Here is a 26,486-nt window from a genome sequence, read left to right as displayed (position 1 = left end):
ACAGGAGACCTTACTATAAGGCTGTTTCCTAAAAATCAGCCCTCCTAGGCCTGCAGCTATCCACAGGAAGAAGCTCAGACTCCTGTAGCATAAAGGAACAGCAAGGACCATCACAACTCACTACAGGCAAGTCTAAAGGGGTCTCCCCAACCGCAGTTGTAAATTGTTATCGTGGGACCAGAAAGGGCTGCCACAAGCCCTTATCAGCAAACAAGTTGGAGGCAGCACAGTTAAACAATGAGTTGTAATAGAGTTGGATAGTGTTAGCATAAGTTACAGTTGGAATATTGGTCTACTGAATTTTGACATTGCAATCAGAATTGTACTGGTGAATTTTGGTGGAACAGATCTACTATTCTCGGGCAGTCAGCCCTAGCTTATTGTGGTTTGTTGAAGAATCATATTGCTGTTGAAAGCCCTTGTATTATTCATGCATATCTACTGTTATATGAATGAACGAATGTGCACTGCTGTTGCACAATCCTTTCTGATTTTATTGAACACCATAGTCAAGATAAACCCTAAGGGCAAAAAAAATTACATTGGGACATTTCACATCATTCAGCTAAGAAGCTCAGTCACTGTAACTTAATCAGATCGGATAGAAGGTTTTCTCCTTCTGCAACACCAGCTGTCATTTACTTTCTTAAATGTTTAATCCTCATAGATATTTGTTTGAAGATCTAGAAAGGTGGGCCATCTCAAGCTCCAATTCTTCCACCTAATAGAGACCTGATCTCATGGACATTTTAATAAAATCTATCTATCTATCAATATTAAATGACCAATGCAACAGTTATATGGGATGGGGGTTAGGTGGTTAAACCCATAACCACCAAGGGGTATTATAAATTATAATGAGACATAATGAAAATGTGTGTGAGAGATGTATTGCTGCAGCACTTACAACAAAGACTTGCATTATTTCCTCCCTCCACAGTTGTTTGTGTAAATATGTACACCCTAATTTCTTAGGGAGAATGGTATTTTGATGCATGCATTATTAATGTACTGCTCATGAAATTTACATTATATGCAAGCTAAGCACTGTCCTTTGAAAATCATACTAACTGTAAACTGTCTAATTGATAATGCCCAGATGAGTACAGAGACAAGTTCATATTCTACAAAGGGGAAAAAGCATTGCACGGAAAGTGCAATTCAAAGCATTCTACATGTTTAAGTGTGGGAATACTTCCATATCATATAATAGATGATGATGACATGCTATTTTATTTAGGATACCTAACGGTGGTATTGTTTTCACAATAATGAAGCATCTGCAAGAAACAAATAGTCTATGCATCAAAGGATGTCTCGAATTCTCAACATGCATACAATATCAAGTTAGGACTCAACCAAAAGAGGTTTCAGGTAATGTTGCCTCTGGGTAATAGTAAAAGGCCTTCAATAAAATAATCACCACATTCTATTAAAATTTAGGTTAACATAAACTGTTACCAACCAAAGCAGGAAACAATTTACCTGTAGATCATTGCAAAGCAAGCTGATACCATCCGCCATAATCATATCTGTATAAGGATCTGTGCAGAAGAAGAGAATAACTAATGTTATGTTACAAACAAATGTCAACAACAGAAAATTTTCAAAATTTACAGATTGGTATAGATGCACATAAATCATATAATATCTGACATTTCTATGCAAAGAATACCCATCTCTTCCACTAAACTAGAGATAGCATATAATCTGTGGTCTATATTTACAAAACTTTGTTCTTGAATAAATTCGTTACAAAAAATTTACTAGAAGACTTCTTATTAGCATTCCATGAAATCTGTCAGTTTGTGCTCTAGCAAGACATTTGAGTGGTTGTGATGAAGATGACGCAAGTTCAAACCCAAGAGAGTGCCATCCCAATATTCAATTTGATTGTTATGTAAGAGCATAGGGGAAGGAAAAAAGTTCCGTGAAACGCTCAACACGTCTCACACACAAACTCTTGAACCATCCACTTTTGCCATGCAAAACCATAGGTATAACATATTCAGCACAAAACAAAAAACCATTTCTCTTTTACATCAAAAAGGAAGGAAGGCGAGAGGGATCATTCCCAGCCCACTCATGTAAAAGATGTCGCAATACGATCTATATTTTATCTTCAAATTCATTATATCATCTTCAACCATTTATATTAGTTTAAACTTTAAAGCTTCCAACATTTAAAAAATTTGGCATCCTCAGCTTGTAAATCAACAACTAGATCAAATGGATTTGAGCCATAACACTCAAAATAGTATTGTTAGTATTTTGCAGTAGGGATCAGCCCAGCATTTTGAGACATTTCCCAAGAGGATTTACAAGCAGAATCCAGCAGGCCGAGTTTTGCAGTTGCAGGTCGAAATTCAGAAGTCTAAACCAGCAAAATTCCTTCATGGGTTTTTCCGGGTTTAGGCCAAAGCGTCAGGAGCTCAAATCTCATAATTTTCTGAGCACGGGAAGTGGTGTTTCCAGCCATTCGAAGTTAGCAGAAAGGGCAGTTTTCTAGGCAGCGCAGTGCAGATTGGTGCAACAGTTGTGGCAGCCATCAGTTCAGTTATTTCTCACCTGGGTTTGGTCATGCTTGTCCATTGAGACAAGCCTAGGTGCACCACTCTATTATCTATTGTATTTTGCCCTCAAAGAAGTAATAAAATGGCTCAGTAGTTCATTATTTCCAGCGTTTCCATGGGTGCTTAATATATATTTCGTTTTTATATTTGCTGAACTGATTGTATGCTTTATATCACTTGTATTCCTACTTAGGAACATTACAGTCACCTATGCAGATCCATGCCAACTCAAGTAATAGGAAGTGCCTAGTATTTTATGACTTTTCCAAAAGAGTTTGGGTTTATTCCTTGAAAAATAAATCAAAGGCCCTTTCTTTCTTTATAGAAATTAAGAAAGAAGTACAAGTCCAATGCAGTATGCAGTTAAAGGTCCTTACGATGTATGGCAATCGTGACTAAATTTCTAGAGATTTTGGAGGTATTTTGAAGCGCATAGCATAAAAGGGCACCAAACTATTGTCTATTTTCCACATGATGATGAGATGGTGGAGAGGAAGATCCACACTATAGTTTAAAATCCCAGGTGAATGTTCAAAGGGGGACGACAGCCCAATCGCTGTCAAATAAGCAGTGAACACAACAATTCATATTGAACAACTTGTTGACAGAAGAAGAGGAAGAAAAGATTCATAGGAGAGATGTGGTCAAGTAAAAAATTTAATATTGAATATTTATAATTTTCAGGTGCAAGGCATTTTGTACATGTTCCTAAAGAAAAAAGGAACAAGCCGAGAAAAAAAATTAAGAAATAATTCTTTAGTGGCTACACTGCGGTGTCAAAACGATTCGAGTTGTTAAATGTTATTGATTAGAAGATGCTTGACAATAGGGATGTTGCTTTTGATGAGCTTACAAACGCAGCAATAGAGGAGACATGCAGTGAGGACAGCGGTGGTACTCAGCTTTTTTTGGCATCTGTTGAAAAAGGTACTAAGGAAGTACCTTTTTTAGTGTGACTTTATGATATCATTAAAGTCATGTGCCTTTTTAGTCACTTTATGAGGTCTAAAAGTACATTGTACTTTATAATATTAAAGTGACTTTATGTTTTTAAAGTGACTTTATAAGGCAAAAAGATACATGGTACAAGGAGTTATTAAAGTGTCTAGATGTTACATGTCAATTTGTCGCCATGACACTTGATCAGTTTATGGGTCTTTTTACCATCCGTGAACATGTTTGATTAAACTCCCTTAGAAGTCAAACAACCAAAAATATCTTGAAGGAGATGAGAAATTTGGGAATAATAATTGTCAACTTGTCACACCTTGTCAAGTTTCACTTGCACATTCGCTGGAATTAACTCTGAGAACGGCGTAGAGTTGCTCTCTGTTTGCCACTATAAACCCACGCAAGTGAATTCAAAAAAGTAAAAATAAAGAGTACATTCTAGAAACATAGTTGGTCAAATATTTCCCAACTGAAAGCTTCCAGGCGATGACTATCCGAACTATAACCCTCAGATAATGCATCTTAATCCCTTTCCTCATGGAAACCTAATCCCTCAATTAAGGGGTCTCACCCTCCTCTTTTGGATCTGAAACTTCTTCCTCTTGGCCTATAAAATGACTAGAGGGTAGAGGGTTAGAGGAAATCAGAACTCAGAGAAGATAAATTTATGTTGTTAGTTTGAGATTGGAAAGCTTGTCATCTAAGGAGAAGATTGAAGGCATTTAGGAGGAACTTCACGACATCAAGGTGAAGGTTGTAAGGCTCCTCTTTATCTTTGATTAATAAAAATGAACACTTTTTCCCATTGGTTTGTTTTATTGGAATGATGAATGGTTTATAATTGTTTACAATGTTTATCAAGGCAAATTCAATTCCTAATCTCCTTGATCATTAGGATAAGTTTTGTTTGGATAATTATATCGCATATGCTTTTGATCCTTTTATGGTTTATGGTCGCAGGTCTTGTCAAGCATTGAGTCGCTGCATCAAATCACAACAAGGGATCTTCATCGAGCATTTCATGAAATAGGTAAGAGGCTCATCCATTAGCTTTAATTCCTATAACTCAAACAAGTCCAACTTAGGGAAAGAGTCAGTTCAATTGTCTTGCTTGTTTCTAGTTTCCGTCAAGGATCTAGGGAGATTGCTCTTGTCTGCAAGGGAGATTTGTCCAGTGTAACACTAGAGGGGCTCATTAATGAAGGGGAGACATGAGAGGGTGTCAATGAGAGATTAGATCTCAACCCTTGATCAAGAGAAGTTGAGATCTAATCTCAGCACTTGATTTTAGGGATAGGTCTTCTCATCCTTAAGGAGAATAAAAAGGGGGGAAAAGGAAAAGGAGACTCATATTCTTCAAGTGTAGTTTGGAGAAGATAAGACGAGAAGAGGAGAAGCTAAGAGAAGAGGCTGCGATAGCTATTTCCAGGAAAGACTGATTTACAGCAAGGAGAAGACAAGACAGAAGCACGAATCCCGAGCCTGGACAGTGGCACGCATACCCAGAAAGTGCAGGAAGGTACAGCATTCTCTCTAGCATGATTTTCGAGGCTAGCAGCACGAATTTTGGGGGGAGTCAGAGCATTAAATGCAGGTCTGAGAGGCCCAAAAATCAAGGAGAAAATTCTGGTAACAGGGTGCAAAATTCGAGGCAGTATTCCAAGTTTGTCAGCATGAATTTCAAGGAGAAATTTGTGAGCCTGTGGCATGATTTTCGAGGGCTGTGAAGTCTGACAGGGGCACGAAATTTGAGGGTAGATCTGTCATACAAGAGGCACAAAATTCGAAGTCTGAGTGCTGAACAGTAGCACAATTTTCAAAGGAGCAATTGCTGTACTGTGGCACGAATTTCCAGACAGTGGCACAGGTTTCTAGAAGCTGACCCGAATTTCAAGGAGGGAGATAAGTACCCCTGTATTGTAATTAATACTGTAAATTTCTCTGAGATAAAAGCAAATAAAATCCTATTCCTGCTAGTTTTCCCATCGGGGTTTTCCCAGGGTCTGATTGACCAAATATCAGTGTCAAAATTTTGTCATGCTTGTGAAAGTTATCAGCTGATGTAAAAGACTAGTGGTAGCTTCTAGTGTTTTAATTGCTTTTATATTCAAGTTTAAATATCAACAATTAAGGATGGGGTTTGGGCATTAAACTTGATGTGCAAAACAACTTAAAACCGAGTGGGGCTACAAGACAAATTTTCTACATGGTACCAGAACACCAAGTGTACCTTCAGTTGATAATGTGCGACCAGCCAGCATAAAACAGCCTATATACCTAGAGATTGGTGGTTGAGAGAGAGAGTGGTTGCTCATTTTCAGTGTTGAGAGGGTCAGATGGCTACTGGTTTAAGGGTGGAGGAGGATACGTTGGGTGGGTCTGAAAATTTCGGTCCCTAGAAGGAGAGGATAGTTTGTTGCTTGAGGAGTTTGAGCTGTGGCATATTGCTGAGAGTGCAGTACAACCAATCACTGATCCTATTCAGTTGGCAGAATTCAACAAGCACAATATAAAGGCTAAGAGGATCCTTCTTGATGCAATTAAAGACCACCTTATACCTCATCTATCAGGGAGGAAGTTTGCCAATGAGATGTGTGATTCCCTAATAAAACTTTACCAGAGTACCAATGAGAATAGGCAGATGGTGTTACATGAGAAATTAAGAAACACCAAGATGACCAAGACTGACACAGTGACCTCATACCTTACCAAGATCACATAGGTGAGAGATGAGTTGGCATCAGGGGGAAAGGCCATTCCTGATTACCAGTTGGCCAAGACGGTATTGAGTGGTTTTCCCAAGAGGTAGGATGGATTCCTTGATGGCATTGTACCAATGAGAATAGGCAGATGGTGTTACATGAGAAACTAAGAAACACCAAGACGACCAAGACTGACACAGTGACCTCTCATGCCTTACCAAGATCACATAGGTGAGAGATGAGTTGGCATCAGGGGGAAAGGCTATTCCTGATTACCAGTTGGCCAAGACGGTATTGAGTGGTTTTCCCAAGAGGTAGGATGGATTCCTTGATGGCATTGCTGCTAGAGAGCATCTTCCAGATTGGAGGAGGATATGGGATGATTTCATCCAAGAGGAGATCACGAGGATTGCCAACAATGGCAGCTAGCATGGCAGGGTTGATGACAAGGATCATGTTTCCTTGCAGCTAAGGGCAAGAAGAAACCCAAGAAGGGGTCCACTAGTGGGACCAAGCAGCAGATGGGGTAACAGAGAGTACAAGAGAAGGATATGAGCAAAGTCAAATGTTTTGCTTGTCAAAAGATGGATCACTATGCCTTTCAGTGTCCCAATAAGAAGCAGAAGAAGGTGTAAAAGTTCCATGAATGCACCAACTGGATATTATTTTCCTAATTGATTAACAGTTTATTTGTTTACAGAAAATACCAAATAATTCGTTAATGCATTCTTAACAACAACAAAAATGTTGTGAAAGTAAAAATTCAGGAACTGAGAAATAGATGGACATATAAAAAAATCGACACAATTATTTTTGACTAAAAGTTCTTGGAAAAACCCCAAAGAGAAAATTGGTGTAGCAGATGAGGGTTTATTTTATTATTATGCAACAAATCTGAGAGTACAATAATTTGGATGCCCAATTGGCAATCCTCTAGCAAATATCTAGCAAAATAGTCTAGAGATCAAGGATCTCCTCTACAAATCTATTCGGCCCCTTCTGGCCTGCTCGCACGCCTCACTAGTTGCTCGCATTACTAGCTGGAATGCGCACTGTTAGCTCTATGAAAATCATACATCCCTGGATCTATCTCCAACTGGGTCACCTAGCCTCCCTCTGCCTTTGGAAGAAATTTTCTCTGCCTTCTAGACACTGATTCGGCCTTTGGCAACTGATCAAACCCTCTTCTAGCAATTTGCACTATTGGGCTAGCTAATTTGTTATTTTCTATAGCATCTGATGTGTTCTAGCCACGAAATTGGTGGAGAGGCTAGAATACATGATATCTCCAAAACCCATAAATGCTTTTTGGAAATTCCACCAAAAAGTGTCTCAATTAAATTATCCTAAGTCTAAACTTAGGGAATATGGCTAATTAAACAGTATTAATTGAGATAAGGTGAGAATCATCTAGAAACTCACACAGATCGACTTCAAGATGAACCTATCCATTGATTAAGATTTAATCTTGGTTGTTGGTGCTCCAACAGAGGATTATAAGAAGTCAATAGGCACTTGGAGAATACACCAGAGTCACTTGGAGAATTCAATTTTCCAGAGTAGCAGCAGTCAGTTGACGGAGAATTCGAGCTTCAGTAAGGCAGCAAAGATAGTGACGAGTAGGGAAAGTGATCCGAACGAAGTTTTCCAGATCCGAAGAGGCAACAGCAAGTGACATAAGTGATCCACGTAGAAGTAGCGCAGAGACTGTGTAGAAGTTGATGCAGAGCAGTTCGATTTAACTGAGGAGGAAGTCGATTCAGTTTCCAAAGGTCGGGAAAGTCTTCCAGAGTGCCAGAGAGTCACTTCCAACAGCAGAGGTAGGCTAGACGCTTACTCAAAGGCATATTCAAGCCACACGTGTGAGAGGCAGTGCAGAGGGACTACGCCAGGGTTTGGATGGCTAGCTTTTTTGTAGAAGCTAGTGTCTAGATTCCTTATGGGGTGAGAGAACTTTCTCTCTAATATTTATGTCAGATACTTGCTGATTGGATTGCCAGTTGGGCATCCAAAGATTGTACTCAGATTTCACTGCTGCATAATAATAAAAACCCTCACTGTTGCACCGGTTTTCCCAAGTTGGGTTTTTCTAAGGGACAATTGTTCAAAAATAACGTTGTCATTTTTATTGTGTGCGCGCTAGTATTTTCTTAGTTCCAGTGCTATTTATTTTCCATAATTTTATTTGTGAAGATTGTAGTGTGTTTATTTCAATGTTGCCGTAACAATAAACTGAATAATTAATTTATCAATTAGAAGAAATAATACCAGTTGCTGCAATAGGATTCTAGTTGTAGGAATTTTCAAATGGCATCAGAGTGTAAATGATCAGCCGAAAGCTCAAAAGTGAAGGAAAGAATTTTGCTACTCAGAAGGAGCAACATGACAAAATTCTTGAGGAAACACTATTCATAGCCAGGTAGGCCAAGTTGCTTGGGGAAGTTCAATATTTTTCAGTGCAAGAGGCAAAAAAAGTTTGAATCTCTCAGATCAATGATTCCAGTAGGCAGATGGAGTTGCAGCAACTCAATTTTTTCTCTAAGCAGATTCCTGGTTGGATGTACAGGGTTTTGTTGCACGTTACAAAAGCAGAATCCGTGTCGGGTGGAAGAGAAAAGCATGTTGGAAAATGTAACTAGGTTCGATCTTCATTAAATGTATTTGAGTCATCTTGTAATGTACTTTTCAAAAGAATAAAGAAAAGAATTTTTATAATTATTATTGTGACTTATTAAGGCATGGGTTTCATGCTTGGGTCACCATGTTTTAGGTCAAAGTCCCCATTGAGGACTTCTAGAATTTATTTTGAGTCAATAGAGTCATTGTACTTTTAAAGAGACCCTTCTTGGGCTTTTGAATCATGTAGAAAGGTTTAGTATTGAGTCAAATATAACTTATGTTCCTCCACACCAAGTCGACCTAGAAGAGATCAAGTCGGCCTAAGCACATCAATTTGACCTCCCTTCAAGGCTATAAATAGAAGCAAGTCAAATTCATTTGAAGCACTCTCTCTCACAAGGAAGTTTGGTATCTCTTGAAGCCAGAAGAAGTGTGAAGTCGAAGAAGAAGGGGAAGGAAGTGTGAGTTGAGTGGAGTTTAAGGAGAAGAAAAACGAAATTTTGGTGCCTCTCTCTCTTTGTTCCACGCTCTAGTTTGGGAGATCTAAGTCCTCCAAGTTTTGATAATGTCGAAAGTTACCTGATGCCAGACGCTGCTAGATAGTCCAATTTGTTGGAAGAGAGGTCGAAGATCTGGGAAGCTGACTTGGTGTGGAGGGAAGGTTTGGTCTTTGTCTAGGGTGAAGAGTCTCAAAGAATACTATTGAAAGGAAGAGAATTTTGACTGGGTTTTCCCCTCGAGAGGGGTTTTGCCCTGGCATATTGCCTATATGATATATCTAGTGTTTATTGTTTTATGTGTTTTCATCTTGGTAATTGCTTGATAAACTAAAGAAAGAAGATATAAAGAAAACTTAATAAGTCAAGAACATCACAAGTTATCAAATATAAGAAAATCTTTTTGCATTTCGTATTTTCTAACAGGGTATCAGAGCTTTGGTGAAGAAAGAAGAAAAAGACAGTCTCAAGCACTCAGTCAAAAAACCATTCAAAAGGATTATTTCAGGGAAGAAGTCTACTATATTCAAGGAAGATGTCTAACACAATTAAGGGAGAGAACAAACTTGAAGGAGCCTCAAATTATAGGTGTTGGAAGAAGAGTATTGACCTCATCCTTGAAAAGTACAAGGTTCTAGACTTGGTCAAAGGAAAAGTTAAGAAGCTATAGATGATTCCAATGATGCTGACAAAGTAAAATTCAGGGAACTAGAACTAGTGGCCATGACTCTAATGGTAGAAGGAATAAAGGACAACCTTGTCCCATTCATAGCCAACATCAATCATGCTCAAGAAATGTATGAAGCCTTGTCAAAGTTATTTACTATTAAGAACATTGGTCAAGTAGCAAGTTTGAAAATTGAGCTAAGGACCACAAAGATGACTAAATAAGACATAGTGGCTTCATTCTTTGTGAAGATAGCAAGAATCAGGGATGATCTTTTGGCCATTCATGAAATTGTTCCAGACAAAGAACACATGATCACTACTCTATTAGGATTGCCACCAACTTGGGGTGCATTCGCTGCAGGACTTAACAGTTGTAAGGAAGCTCCCACTTTTGAAGAACTATGGACCACCAGTAGTTAGGAAGAATTGAGGATCTCATTAGTCTCCAATTCTGAAGATGTTTCAAATGCTTACATTGCTCAACATAAAGGAAATAAATCGAAAGGACCAAGGGATAAACTTGACATGTCCAAGGTAGAATGCTATCAATGTCATAACAAGGGTCACGATAGGAGTGACTGTCCCGACAACCCAAGAAACAAGAATAGAGAGAGAGATCAAGCCAATGTTGTTTAAGAAGAAGATTCAAAGAAAGTCGAACCCAAAGAATATGATATAAGGGACTTACACTACTAAGTCCTTTCCTTTTAGTCTTAGTTATTCTATTTTGTATTTTTGATAGTTAGAATTTATAGGTTTTAACATGTTTTGGAAAAGACATTTTCTTTTGTTTTATAAGTTTATAGGTATCCCTCAAGCTTTGGAGGGAGCCCCCAAAAACTCCCAAAGATAAGTATCGCATTTCCTTTCAGTTTTTGGTTTCATGAAGTTTTGATTATATTAAATACTAATCACCATTCTCCCTCTATTGTCTTGATTAGGAAAACATCTACTATATTCTCAAGGAGTATGAAAGAGGTCCTTTCAAGACAAGGTTCGTCAAAGAACAAAGGTATGTTTTAAAACATTGATTTCTTTATAATAAATGTTTATTCATTTGACAATCTATTACTAACATTGTTGTGACTAACTATAGTGAACCATATTGATTCTTATTTTGGGTGATTCATCACTTGATAATCTACCCCACTCCTATTCTTAACTGATTTTATAGAACCCTAGATAGGTACTCTGGAAAACCCTAACCTAAGGGTATGCTAATGTGAATGTTTGAAACCCTAAACTACTTAGGGACATTAATAAATGTTATTTGAAATTCTATTGATGATGTCATGTTTGGGATTTTGGTATGATTAGGAAAACCTAACTTATTAGGGTTGAATGATAAAGTCTCAAACCTTTGAAATATTGGTAATGTTGGGTTTGCTATGTTTCTACATTGAAACCCTAATTCATTAGGGTTTGGTGGAATTTGTAAGCAAGACCCTTATAATGTCTTAGAAATGATTTCCTTGGTATGTGTGTGTTTTTTTAATCAAACCCTAGTCTAATCAAGTTTGTTGCATGTCTAGCTCGTATTGATCTTTGTGAAGTTAGGTTTGACTAACACATGATATGAAATGCCTATGCATGATGATGAATTCCTATATGTATGAGTTGACCTATTTGTCGATAGTCATGGATGCTAGGGTTTGGAAACAAACTCTAGTCAAAGTTTGATGTTCTAGGATGATAGTATTTGTGAAATTATGGGGTTTTGAAGTTAAACCTTAGTAGAAGTAAAAATCTTTGATGTATGATGACAATGTGATGATTTGAGATTTGTGTAAGATTTGTTAAAATCTGAGTTCTAATTGGAATTGATGTTTAAATATAGGTTTTGCAACTAACCCTAGTGGAAGTTGGTCATGTTAATGACTAAGCTGTGATTGGTTTTTATTGATTCTTTTGTATGAAATCTAGGAGTTGTATGAATCCCTAGTGGAAAGTCTAACATATGAATTCTTGAAGTTGTTAGATGCCTTGTAGATCTATATTTTTTGAATTGTTTCTAGGGTTTGCTATATGTTGTAATAAGGTATGTCATACCTTTGGAAGAAAAATTGAAACCCTAGATGGAATGAAAGTTGTTATGAAGTAGTCTAAGATTTATGACAAAGTCCGTAGCAAGATGTTGAAGTATGTGTCTCTTGTTTGTAATTAAGTTTGGGTCTCTGATATGTGTAAAGTTGAAATGCTTCTGTCATTCTAACATGGTTAACTTCATGCTTCTATAGTTTTGGTTGTACTTGTTGATGAGGCTCATCAATACGAAAACTACATGGGTCACAATGCCACTCTCCAGCTTATTGAATTGTCTTTTCTCACATTTATTTACAACTTTTATTATATTTTTCTTAGTGATAAGAGTAAAAGTGAGTTACTATGTCCTATGGCCTAATGTGTGTTAAATGCAGGAAATTGGAGCAGTTTTGAGTTGACTTGAGTGGAGGGACTCGGAGTAGACAAGCAAGAGAGATTATATGAAGTGGTCTCCCTCCTTGACTCCTCAGATCATTTGAAGATTCTCAAACTCTATCTCATTAGCTCGGTGTCACTAGCAACAAAGCAAGCCGAGTCCATTGGCAGCCAAGCATGTGCCAGTCAAGGAAGTGTTATTCTGGAGTTAGGGAGCCTAGTATCCCTATTTTCTAGGGAGCTGTTGGTAGCTCTAGTTCTGTATAAATATGCAAGCTAAGGGACTCATTAGGATTCGAAGTTTTATTATAGCCAAGAGTCCGTTAAGCTAAAGCACATTTGATTGTTATTATTATGACGTATTTGACATTTTCATGATAATGCGAAATTTTGTTTCAATCCAACACTAAGTTGACTCAGAGGGCTGAAGATCTTGGGTTAGGGCACAACCCTAGCAGCAAAAGTTCCTCTCCTTTGTATCTGTATTCTTAGATTAGAATGTTGATTTACTGCTGAAGTTTATTCCTGTTTCTGTTTAGCTTAGAAAGTTGATTAAGTTATTGCTTATCCATGATTTCATTAGCTTAAAGAGTAGATTAGTGTTGCAGTCTAGTGAAGGAAAATATACCAGAAAATCTTGTGATAGTGACCCCTATCCCATCTCCCTTATGGGATCATGATTAGGGGACCCCACTCTCACAGCCCAAAAATAGAGTTTGTCTTTTGTTCATTGCTTAGGTTAAGTTTCATTTTTAGCTAGATAATTGTTTATGATTCCTTGGAAATATTTGCAGTTGTTAGTTTGCTTCTTAAGATTGTTGTAGCTTAGAAGGTAGTCCATTCCATAGATCTAGTCTCTAACAATAGTTAGGTCAGACTTTCTAAATTCAACTCATCTTTTCCATGTTGACATGAAATAATTTGTAAATGAAAACAGAAACAAATTTTATTTTAGGGATTGTCGATCTGCATGAAGGGACACCTCCAACCAACTCCACCTATGTCTTCTCCACTTTCTCTTGAACCATATTAGCCCATACTCCGAACCTCTGTTTTCCAACCACCGTGAACAAGTTGTCTTGGGCAAATTCGGCCTTCTTGAAGTGTTGGGCTTGGCCTTGGGTGATGTTCACCTCCCCTACACCTTACACAACTGTCATGCACCTTTCCAACACTTCATCTCACCATTATTGTCCTTCAAAACCTCTCAGCCAACTTCTTGTAGTAGTACAGGGCATCCTATCGCAGTTCAGGACATCCTGTAGCAAACTTGTAGCTACCTGTTTTGACCCTGTCTTGACCTAAAATAGTAGTATAGCCTAGTATAGGAGTAGGTTAACCCCTCAGCTTGGACTCCATGACCAGAAGTGCCACCTAGACCAGCCTTTTCATTCCTTTCCCTCCTGCAAGATCAAATAGCATTAGCTTTTATATTTATGAATTTAGCAATTAGGACTTTTATCTATTCTGCAAGTGTGAATGAGATAATTAAATGCATGCATGTTTGGATTTTGAAATGATAGAATAACTTCCTATTTTCAAGCAGTTCTAGTAGCTAGATGATCAAGTGCAAGGTTAGCATAGTTTCCTTCCTGCAAGCGATTTGTGTCATTTCATAGCTAGATGATTTATGTCATATCATAGCATTTACAAGTTAGCAACTTTCATTTCTTGAATTGACAAGCATTTACTTTTCCTACACTAGAACTAGTTTTACATTCCACTGTCAGTAGTTAGACTCCCTTTAGTCCAATAGAGGAATGGTCTAGAACCCTAATGGTCAAGTGCCCCAGTTGAGAAGTGACATGAGTAGAATGATGCATCTACTGTGTATATAGCACTGTCACCTCCAAGTTTGTACGAAACCACAGGTTGATAACGTAAAGTTGGTAGCCCTAGGAGTTGCAGTATTCTTGATGCAATATTCAGGCTCATCACTTGCTATCTAAGTTGTGTAGGTACACAATCTTCAATATGGTGAAGATGTTCGTTGATGTGATAAGCATGATGGGGGTGATGATAACTCTGATGAAATGATTGGAAGCCACGAAGGATTCTCCGATGATGAAAATAGAAGAAATCTCCCTTAGGTTAAGAGGGAGTGTGGATAAAGAGATGTTGTCTGGTTGAGAGGGAGGGCATAGCTTGGTTTTGATTGAAGAATGAATTTCGGAGGATATGTTGTTGCATGGGAAGTAGGAAAGGAAAGTGTATGATTGACGAATCTTCTGTCAGAGATTCAGTCCATAGTCATACTATGAAAAGTTGAGAAGCAACATCAAGTTGTCTAGAGGACCCCGGAGGTCTGTATTTGATATAAAGCATATTATTGATTGGGGTTATGTTTGTATCGGTGAATCTCTCGAAGATTTTGATAGCATGTTGGTTACCAATCAATTTAATTGGGAGAGATTGGCCATCTTTGAGGCTTTGTGAGTGAAGCACTACCTGGGAGGGCATCTGGACAGCACTATGTGTTGATGTCTACGTCTTGAAGTTGGAAAAGGTGGTGTTGAATATAGAGCTATATTTTTGGATACACAGTTGGACCTTTGGGTTGGTGGCTAGCAAGTAAGCCGGATGGTACCTAGACGGGTTGAAAGCTTGAGTCCACCTTATTCCCACTTGGATAGATTGCCCTGGTCAGGAATCTAGTCCATAGTATTACTATGCCTAAATTGTTGAGAGACCAATGGATAGATTTCCCTTGTCAAGAATCTACTCCATGGCATTGTGGTGCCTAAAGTTCTTCATGGTTCACATGGTTGAGATCTTCTTTGTACTTGTATTTGATGAATATCTCCCTACTTAAAAGGGAGTGTTGGAAAAAGTAACTAGGTTTGATCTTCATTAAATGTATTTGAGTCATCTTGTAATGTACTTGTCAAAAGAATAAAGAAAAGAATTTTTATTATTATTATTGTGACTTATTAAAGCATGGGTTTCATGCTTGGGACACCATGTTTTAGGTCAAAGTCCCCATTGAGGACTTCTAGGATTTATTTTGAGTCAATAGAGTCATTGTACTATTAAAGAGACCCTTCTTGGGCTTTTGAATCATGTAAAAAGGTTTAGTATTGAATCAAATATAATTTATGTATCCTCCACATCAAGTCGGCCTAGAAGAAATCAAGTTGGCCTAAGGACATCAATTCAACCTACCTTGAAGCCTATAAATAAAAGGAAGTCAAATTCATTTGAACACTCTCTCACAAGGAAGTCCGATATCTCTTGATGCCGGAAGAAGGGAGAAGTCCAAGAAGAAAGGGAAGGGGAAGGAAGTGCGAGTTGGGTGGAGTCTAAGGAGAACAAGAAAAATGAAATTTTGGTGCCTCTCTCTCTTTGTTCCATGCCCTAGTTTGGGATATCGAAGTCCTCCAAGTTTTGTTGATGTCAGAAGCTACTTGATGCTGGAAGTTGCTACATAGTCGAAGTTGTTGGAAGAGAGGTCGGAGATTTGGGAGGCTGACTTGGTGTGGAGGGAAAGTCTAGTCTTTATCTAGGGTGAAGAGTCTCAAAGAATACTATTGAAAGAAAGAGAATTTTTTATTGGGTTTTCCCCTCGAGGGGGGCTTTTCCCTACCATAGTGCCTATTGTTTTATGTGTTTTCGCTTTGGTGATTGCTTGATGAACAAAAGAAAGAAGATATAAAGAAAACTTGATAAGAAGTCAAGAACATCACAAGTAATTATCAAGTATAAGAAAATACTTTTGCCTTTCCGATTTTATAACAAAGTACACACAACAGAGGGAAAATTTCTCTCAGGGAACTTCGAGTCTCGAAAGTTCAATATTTCCAGTTGCAGATTGGCAGTAGCAACCAACAAGGACATGCAATCCATAAGGGAGTGTGAATAGTAGAGCAGCAGTCGAGCACAGGGGAAGAGGCAGTTTTCGACAGTTTCAGAGATAGCCACTACAGGGCTTAGAGATTAGGATAGGTTGGATGGATCATCCAACTATTTCATCTGGAAGGCTATGATGTCCTTCCTTCTAGATGAATATGGCATGAAAGCCTACGTAGATAATGTGGTGGTAGTTCCCCAAGATGCAGATCAACAAAAAGAATACAAGAAGGAAATGGTGAGGACGAAGCGGTTGATCCTAGATGGAGTACAGGACCATATAGTCTCACATATAGCATCCAAGGGAACGACCAAAGATATGTGGGATGCTCTCTCCATGTTGTACCAGGGCGCTTCCAAGCAGCATAGGATGTTACTAGAGGAGAAACTGAGATGCATCAAGATGCAGAAGGGGGAAGGCATAGATCCCTTTCCCACCAAGATTCAAAAGGTTCGAGACCAGTTGTCAGTTGTTGGGGGAACGCCTCAACTTTCAAAGTTGGTACGATTGGCCCTCAACAGTGTCTCAGAGGATTGGCAGGTCTTTGTCCAGAGCATATTGGACAGAGACACGCTACCAGGATGGGACAGAATGTGGGCCGATCTACAGAAAGAGGAATTGAGACAAGCTCTGTTGAAAAGCTCCATCAGTGGCAGCAGTAGCAGCAGATCAAAGGTGGTGAAGGAGGAAGAGAATGTGGCCCTATCATCTCAGGGATAAGGGGAGCAGAGAAAGAAGAAGAAGTACCTATCTAAGGTCAAGTGCTTCAGGTGTGGCGAGTTTGGCCACTACAGTACCCAGTGTCCTCTAATAAATAAGGACAAAGAGGAGAAGCAGGACCAAGTGGGCAGTGCACGCTGAGATAGATAGGTTGTCCTACAAGTTGGAGGAATACTTCGCTATGATTTCTCACATACCTCCAGGAGTGAGATGGGGTGACTTGAAGTTGTAGCCCCAGAGAGCTACAAATTTGGGTTGGGTCCTTGAGGAGTCCACCTCATGTATCATTACCTGGCTACGGGGGCCCACAGTATTCAGTAGCAAGATGGATCAGTGTTAGAGGTGCAGTCATAATTCCAGAGTGACAGTTGCAGACTAGTTGTAGTCAAATGTTAGAGAGCGCAATGCAGAGTTGACAACAGTGCAGAGTGAGCAGCAACGCAGATTCTTCAAAGACAGTGCAAAGGCTGGTAGCACTCAAGACTCGGGAGACAAATCATAAATGCATAATACTGAACACATTTGATTCAGTATTTTGGATGCTTTTCAATTGCAGATGTTGCAGTTGTAGCAGCAACAGATGAGAGGGAGTTGCAGTGTCGATGGAGAGTTGCCAGCAGTATAGTAGTGACAGCAGCAACGCAGATGCAGCATCAGAGTTGTGCAGTAGTTGGTGGGCAGTAGCAACCTAACATCAACAGCGTGACAGAGGTGATACAAAGACAGGGTGTTGTGGCAGGATGTGCAACACTAGAGAGAGAACACGGTCCTCGCTAAGAAAGAGTGTTAGTTTATGTAGCATTGGATGTTTTTTAGCCACGAAATTTGGTGGAGAGGCTAGAATACATGATATCTCCAAAACCCAGAAATCATTTCTAGAAATTCCACCTAGAAGTGTCTCAATTAGATTATTATCCATTTTTTTAAATATTTCCTAAGTCTAAACTTAGGGAATATGATTAATTAATCAGTATTAATTGAGATAAGGTGAGAATCATCTAGTAACTCACATGGATCGACTTCAAGATGATCCTAGCCATTGATTAAGATTTAATCTTGGTCGTTGATGCTCCAACGAAGGATTATAAGAAGAAGTCGATGGGCACTTGGAAAATTCACCAGAGTCACTTGAAGAATTCGATTTTCCAAAGTAGCAGCAGTCAGTGGCAGCAGAATTCGAGCTTCAATGAGGCAGCAAAGATAGTGAAGGGTAGGGGATATAAATCAGAGGAAGTTTTCCAGATTCGGAGAGGCAACAAGAAGTGGCAAAAGTGATCCATGCACAAGTAGCACAGAGATTGCGTAGAAGCTGAAGCAGAGCAATTTGATTTAGCTAAGGGGGAGGTCGATTTAGTTTCAAGAGTGTTGGAGAGTCGCTTCCAGCAGTAGAGGCAGGCTAGATGACTTGCTTAGAGGCAAATTCGAGCCACACATGTGAGAGGCAGTGTAGAGGGACTATGTTGGGGTGTGGACAGACAGTTTTTCTGTAGAAGCTAATGTCGGGATTGCTTGTGGGGTGAGAGAATTTTCTCTCTAATTATTTTAATTTATGTCAGATACTTGCTGATTGGATTTCCAGTAGGGCATCCATAGATTGTACTCATATTTCACTGTTGCATAATAATAAAAAACTTCATTGTTGCATCGGTTTTCCCAAGTTGGGTTTTTCCGGGGACAATTGTCCAAACGAACGTGTCATTTTTATCGTGTTTCTGCTAGTATTTTCTCACTTCCAACGCTATTTATTTTCCGCAGTTTTATTTGTGAAGATTGCAGTGTGTTTATTTCGATGTTGTCGTATCAATAAATTGAATATTTAATTTATCAATTAGAAGAAATAATACCAGTGGCTACAATAGGATTCTAGTTGGAAGAATTTTCACATAATTCATACTACAAAAATTCGGCCTCCCTTTTCCTAATGCTCTACCACTAAAAAATCACTAGGAAACTTTCTGGAATCTTGCTCCCAAACTTTATGTTGCTCCCTATGCTACTCTCTTGCTTGAATCCTTCCCTCGTTGAATACTACGCACTAGGTAATTCGCATTGCCTTGCTCCCTTGCTCTCGCAACTGTGTTTATCCCCATCCCATCAAATTGCACTTATAATCTCCTGTTGGAGCATCAACACCCAAGATCTAATCATGATCAACGGCTAAGATCAATTTGACTCCATTAATACACTTTTTTGGAAATATCTAAAACAAAATTTGATCTCCTCAATTGATACCCATTAATTAAACATTTTTCCTAAGTTAGACTTTGGAACTTTTTTATTATTGATCAATTAAATTAATTGAGTAGTCTCCAAGTGTTTTCTCCTGAAAACTTTTCTGGGTTTTGGAGATCTTGTGTTCCTTAACCTCTCTGACACCTTAGAGACTAGAGCACCTGTTTGATGCTACCACAATATCCAAAAACTAACAGAATGTTGTTGCAGCATCAGCCGAGGTGGATGAGATTGCCACCAAATTTGACACAAAGTTTTCTTTAATGGTGTGTCTTGCCACTAGTGTTACATCTTCTAGTATTGTTTGTAGACAGTGGAGCTTCTTGCCATATGACTGGAGTCAAAGAGCAGTTTATAGGTCTTACAAAGACTTATATAGATTTGGAGGTGGTGATTGGAGATGAATCCAAGGTTAGAGCAGCAAGCGTAGGGATTGTATCCTTACAGAGGGAGCCATAACCTCCATTGAATGTGACAGAGGTCCTATATGTTCCAGGGTTGAAGAAGAATCTTATTTCAGTTTCCAGTAATCAGGACAAGGGATAATTGGTGACATTCTGAGATGGAAATGTACTCATGTATTCCAAGGGATCCACCATCACTTTTTCTAGAGTGATTGGAGTCTGCCATGGGAAACTCTACAGGTTCATGTTTCAACCGTACAAAACCTTAGTGTCAAGTACTTGCAGCACTGATTTATGCGAGTTATGACACAAGAGGATGTCCCTCTTGCACCATGGAACATTCAAGGTACAGAGGGAGATTGATATCGGCTTACCAAATTTCAGTACTGAGCATCATGATGTGTGCAAGGGGTGTGCTTTGGGAAAGTACACCAAGAATCCTTTCTTGAGGGGGATGAAGTCAGGTTGACAAGTTTTACAGACTCAGATTGGCCAAGCAGTGCTAGTAATAAGAAGAGTACATCTGGATGTTGTATCACGTTGGATTCAGCAGTAGTGTCGTGGTTCAGCAAGAATTAGAGATCAGTGCCACTCAGTTCCGCGGAGGCTGAGTACATTGCAGTTGGTCAAGCCATTTGTGACGCTGAAAAACGATCTTTGCCTTGTTTGAAGTTGACGAGAGACAATGAAGCACATCGTATGGCACTGCAAGTTCACTAGAAGCTGCTGGAAATATGTTCAGGATTGCCACTCAAGTTTTGTTTCAGTGACAATTTCATTGTCAAGCAGTATTGTTTTCTAACACCTAATCCATAGTACTTTATCCCTTCACAAGCATTTGGCATTACCAAAGAATCTCTACACTATTAACCAGTTGGAAGCTCCAATGCGAGGGATTTTAATGAGGTCAGTTTAGTCCAATCTTTTTGTCACTCTTAGGGGTGGGGGAGGAGGTGTTTAGCATAAACTTCTACTGAGACGGGGGGATGAATCAGTATGAGACGCTTTTCACTTAATCAAACATTCATGAACCATAGGAGAACAATCACATATAAGACCTATCAGTTGCAAAACATGGACTACAGGAATTACGTGGAAACCCTTCAATGAGAACCACAAAACTTATTTTTAAAATTATTTGTAGACAGCAACCTCCTGTACAAATATTTGTAAGCACCAACCTACTAGAGATTCCAATCTGCATTGTTGCAAATATTCATAGGCACCAAATATTCTTAGTCACCAACCTATTGAAGACACCAATGCCCACTGCACAGATATTCATAAGCACCAACCTATTGGAACATAGTTGCGGGGGAGAGCTCCCCCCGCCCTTCAATCCCGCTCCCAATCCGCGCTCCGCGCGGGAGCGACTCGGGAAAAAAAATTTCGCTCCCTGCCTTTTCGGGAGCGTTTTGCCTTTTTTGCAATTTTTTTCGTAGTAATGTTGGAAATGCAATTTTTTTGAAAAAAACAAATAATTTTTGAGTGGGGCAACTTAATGATCAAGTCTAGGCCTTAGTATTAATATGTTATTCATGGTAATGTTAAATTCTTAGTGTAAAAGTGACATTCTCCTTAATCTTCATTTTCATCCTTTTACTTAAATTTTTAACATTACCATGAAATGACTCGGGATGTTTGAGAGTGGTTTCGGCCTCATTGGATTTCATATGGAGAAAGTAGAATTTTAGATTTCAGTCAAAATCCAGCAGACTTATCAGTTTTTCAGGATTTCAGGATTGGGGGATTGCAATGTTTCCATTGAATTTTGTCATGTGTTAGGGTATGGAACTCGTATTTAATCAAGAGCAGCAATCCCTCTATGTACCTTGATGTTAGTGACATTGGTTGTCGAACTCCTCTATCATGACCCTCCTAAAAATGTACGCATCACTCAAACAAAATCTTGACTTGACATGCTATGCTTTTTCTATCTTATGTTAATGCTTATAGGGTGATATTAATGACAAAGATCCCTATACACATACAGAGGTAATGACAAAGATACCTCTGGATATTAATGCTTAGATGGTGATATTAATGACAAAAATCCTGATTTTCCAACAAGACTAAAAAATTAGACATTTCTCGTGGTGGAAAGAGGCCCAAGCATAAGAAATAGATAATAGGTTTACTTCTCTTTTCTAGTTTCTAGTAGCTTTTATAACTATTGACTCTTTCATATTTATTATGATATTTTTTTAAACAATATATGACAATTTAAGTTTGAAGTTGACAATTATAACTCATTAGTAATGAATTATGAATATGATGCTTCATGAAAGTTGAAAGTTGTTTCATTTCATTTCATTTTATAACATTTCATTTCATGTTAGATATTATTTGTTGTAATGGTTACACTTAGCTTACAAGTACAACTTTGGTGATCAATGATGATAAATGTTAAATATTGAATTCTGAAAGCTTGAAACTTTAAGATTGATGAATCATGAGACTCAATATGTTGTATGTTACTATGTTACTAGCTTGTGGACGTGGTTGATGAAGATTATAACTTCTAGATGATTGTTGTTATATGGTTCAATCTATGTTTTTTTATGTTTTTTATATCTAATTCATTATTCTACATGTTTTTTTTGACATATATGTATCAAAATATAAAAAATATATATATATATAATATAAAAAACGCTCCGGGATTCGCTCCCAAACCGGGAGCTTCTGAAAATGTCGCTCCCGCTCCCTGCTTTCGCTCCCTCTCCCAAGTAACACTGTATTGGAACATCAATCCCACCCCTACAAATATTCTTAGTCACCAACCTATTGGAGACATCAATCCCCACTGCTAAAAATATTCGCAAGCACTAACCTAATTCACCGAGTATGCTTGCAACTTCTTCCTTCACCACGTTTGCTTCTCCCAAAACTTATTTTTGCCCCTTCCCAAGAATGAACTTGTATAGCATGCCACATATCCAATTTTGCAAATTTGATTATGAAATTTCTACTTGAGGCACCTTTGTATGTCTCCTCAGATCTATGAAAATTTCACAATTTGAAAAGTCCCAAAAACGAAGTTAGAGCAAAAATTCCAAGCTGCCCTATTTGAAATTGATTGCAAGATCATTCAAAGACCCTAAATTCCACAAGGCATATCTCTAAAAGTATTGAGAGCCAAAGTCTGAAATCTTTACCACATATACCTAGAGATCTTGTTTCTATCTCCTTAACATTTCATTGTTTGAAACATCTCAAAAAATAAGTTATAGAGAAAAATGTCAAACTAACATGTTTGAAGTTGATATGAGCACAGTTCAAAAACTCCAAGTATATAAGAGCATATCTCTGAAAGTATGGTGAACCAATGCCTAAAATTTTTACATGTACATGAAGATGTCACCTCTATCTCCTTAAATTTTCACAATTTAAAACATCCTAAAAGAAAATTTACAGCTAGAATGCCAAACTGACCTATTTGAAGCAGATTTCAGTAGCATTCAAAAACCCTAAATTCCTCATATCATATTTCTAAAAGTTTAATGAACCAATGCTTGAAATTTTTATCACGTGTACAGAAAGATGTTGCTTCAATCTCCTCAAAACTTCACAATCTGAAACATCCCATAAGAAAAGTTATAGCAAACAATCCAAACTAACTTGTTCATTCCACTAAGCACATTTTTGCAACACCTTTAAAAACCCAAAGAGTATTCCCCAGCTTCTCTTGTGCGCCACGAATCTCTTCTTGCTTGGATGATCTTCAGATGCACTCACCTATCCTTTATTTACAGTGCTTCTGCGTTCACTTTGTTAGTTTTTGTAGCATCGGATGTGTTCTAGCCTTGAAATTTTGTGGTGAGGCTAGAATATATGAGATCTCCAAAACCTAGAAATCGTTTATGGATATTCCGCCTAGAAATGACTTAATTAGATTATTAACCAGTGTTTAAATATTTCCTAAGTCTAAACTTAGGGAATATGGTTAACTAATCAGTATTAATTAAGTCAAGGCAAGAATCATCTAGAAACGCACACGGATCGATCTAGAAATGATCCTAGCAATTGATTAAGTTTTAATCTTGGTCGTTGGTGCTCCAACAGAGGATTATAAGAGAAGATTGATGTGGTGATGGTGAAAACACTTAAGCAATTTAAATTCTTGGCAAATTGATTTCCAAAGTAGCAGCAATTAGTTTCGAAGAGAGAGCTAGAGATCAAAGTAATAAGAGGGGCAGAAATAGTGAGGCTGGAGGAGGCATTCCAAATCTAACGAGTGCATTTGTAAAGAGAGGCTGACATTGGGGCGGCACAGCAGCCTCTAGAGGCAAGATAGATTTGTTGAGAGGTTGAGACGTTTTCAGTTCCAATGGCCAAGAAGGAGTCCCAGAGTGCCAAAGAAGCATCTTTCCAGTCAGCAGAAGGCAAAACGACTTCATCAAAGACCAGTTTGAGGCTAGACGTCCAGCAGGTTGCGCAGAGCAGCGCAAAGGCTGACGCAAAGGGTTAGAGGGCCGAATTTCTGAAGGCAAGTCATGCCAGGAGTTTGCCTGTGGGGTGAGGAAAATTCCTCACTAGATTTTTGCCAAAATTTTTCTCTGTAGGATTGCCAGAATTCGGCATCCAGTTGTACTCTGTTTTTTCACTGCTGCATAATAATAAAACCCTCAACTGTTGCACTGATTTTCCCAAGTTGGATTTTTCCAGGGACATTTGTCCAAAAATAATTGTGTTAATTTTATGTGTGTGTTAGCATTTCTCAGCTTCCAGCGTTTTATTTTTACGTAGAATTTTATTTGTGAAGTTTGCAATGTATTTATTTCGATATTTGTCATAGCATATAAATTGTTAATTAATTAACAATTAGGAGAAATAATATCATTTGTTGCAATAGGATTCTAGTTTGGAATTTTCACATGGTATCAGGGCACAGTTGATCAGTCGGAGAGCTCAGCGAGAAAAGGAAGGAAAGGAATTTCGCTGCTCAGTAAGGGCAGCAAGCCGAAATTCCCAAGGGCAGCGCAATCATTATGCCAAAAGGTCGAGTTAGTTATGGGGGTTTGATTTTTCTGAGGGGCAGAAAAATTCGATCTCTCTACATCGAGTGATTCCAAAGGCAGCGGGAGCATCTTAGTACTTTCGTTGGGTAGATCTCTAGCCGAACACAGTAATTTTTGCAGTAGTTCGCGAGAGTAGAGCCAACATCGGGGTGGAAGAAAGAAGAGCACACACAGAGGGAAAATTTTCCTCACGAAACATCTAGTCTCAAGAAGTTTGATTTTTCCTTGCAGATCGGCAGTCGTTGTGAGCAGATCTTCTCACTCCAAAAGGGAGTGTGATAGCTAGAGCAGCAACCGAGGAGAGGGAAAGAGAAAAATTTCAACAGTTCATTGAGATGGCCATTGTTGGGCTTCGTGATCAGGACAGGTTGGATGGAGCTTCAAACTACATCATCTAGAAGGCAAGGATGTCCTTCCTTCTAGATGAATACAGCCTGAACGCCTATATTGATGCAATGGTGGCAATTCCCACGGATGCAGATTAGCTGAAAGAGTACAGAAAAGAGATGGCAAGAGCAAAGCGGTTGATCCTAGACGAAGTCCGGGATCATATAGTCTCGCATATAGCTGGCAAAGATACTGCCAAGCAGATGTGGGATGCTCTCGCCACGCCATATCAGGGTACTTCTAAACAGCGGAAGATGTACCTCAAGGATATGCTGAGGCTCATCTGAATGCAGAAGGGGGAAGGCATAGACCCCTTCCTCACTAGGATTCAGGAGGTCCAAGACCAGTTGTTAGTTGTTGGGCCAGTGCCTCAACCCACAGAGCTTGTGTGATTGGCACTCAACAGTGTCTCCAAGGACTAGCAGGTCTTTGTCCCAAGCATATTGAGCAGAAACAAGTTACCAAAATGGGGTAGGGTGTGGGTTGACTTGCAACAGGAGGAATTGAGGCGATCTCTTCTAAAAAGCTCCATCAATGGCAACAACAGCAGATCGAAGCAGGTGAAGGAGGAAGAGAATGTGGCCCTCGCATCAAAGGGTCCCAGTCAGGGATAGAGGGAGCAAAGAAAGAACTTGTCAAAGGTCAAGTGCTTCCAATGTGGTGAGCAAGTGTAGTGAACTCGGTCACTATAGTACCCAGTGTCCTCTCAAGAATAAGGACAAGGAGGAGAAGTAATACTAGCAAGAAGCTTCAGCAAAGATCGATAGGTTGTCCTCCAGGCTGGAGGAAGACTTTGCAATGTTCACAGATATACCACCAGCAGTGAGGTGGGGTGACTTGGTTTTGTAGGCCCAGAGCGCTACAGTTGGGCAAGGTCCTCGAGGAGTCCACCTCATGGATCAATACCTTGCGACAAGAGGCCACAGTATTACGTAGCATGATGGATCAGTGACAATTGATGCAGTCAGATGTCAGAGTGAGTTGCAAAGACTAGTAGCAGTGAGATGTTGGGGAGCGTAGTGCAGAGTTGGCAGCAATGTAGTTGGCACAATGCAGAGTCAGCAATAGTGCAAATTTTTCAGTGACAGTGCAAGATGCTAGTAGTAGTCAGAGACTTGAGAGGCAGATGCATCATACTGATCACACTTGATTTAGTATTTTGGATGCTTTTCAGTTGCAGATGTTGCAGTTGCAACAGCAACAGATGAGAGCAAGTTGCAGTGAAGACGCAGTGTTGGCAGCGATACAGCAAGGTCAGCAACAGCGCAGATGCAGCGTATATCAGAGTCGCGCAGTGGTTGTCGGCAGTATGGCCAGACATTAGCAGCATGACAGGGGATGATGCAGAGACAGGATGTTGTGGCAAGGTGTGCAGCAGTAGAACACATTCCTCGCTAAGAGCGAGTGTTAGTTTTTGTAGCATCAGATTGTTGTCCAAAACCCAAA

At 39.1% G+C, this 26,486-nt stretch overlaps 1 protein-coding gene across 3 annotated transcripts in view; it reads right to left on the bottom strand.

Moving 5' to 3' along the window:
* Window positions 1–26,486, bottom strand: part of LOC149153417 (defective in cullin neddylation protein) — a 268,362-nt gene that overhangs the window by 140,600 nt on the left and 101,276 nt on the right. For all 3 annotated transcript variants that reach the window (XM_089439789.1, XM_089439788.1, XM_089439787.1), the window contains exon 4: window positions 1,486–1,544. In XM_089439789.1, the coding sequence (XP_089295915.1) occupies window positions 1,486–1,544 (59 nt within the window). The remainder of the gene's footprint in view (window positions 1–1,485; window positions 1,545–26,486) is intronic.

Source organism: Pinus tabuliformis, chromosome 9 (genome assembly GCF_031772625.1).
Source record: "Pinus tabuliformis cultivar Carrire ecotype Pingquan chromosome 9, CPIR1, whole genome shotgun sequence".
NCBI lineage: Eukaryota > Viridiplantae > Streptophyta > Pinopsida > Pinales > Pinaceae > Pinus > Pinus tabuliformis.
The sequence above is the reverse complement of the archived record's forward strand: the minus strand, read 5'-3'. Positions and strand labels throughout refer to the sequence as shown.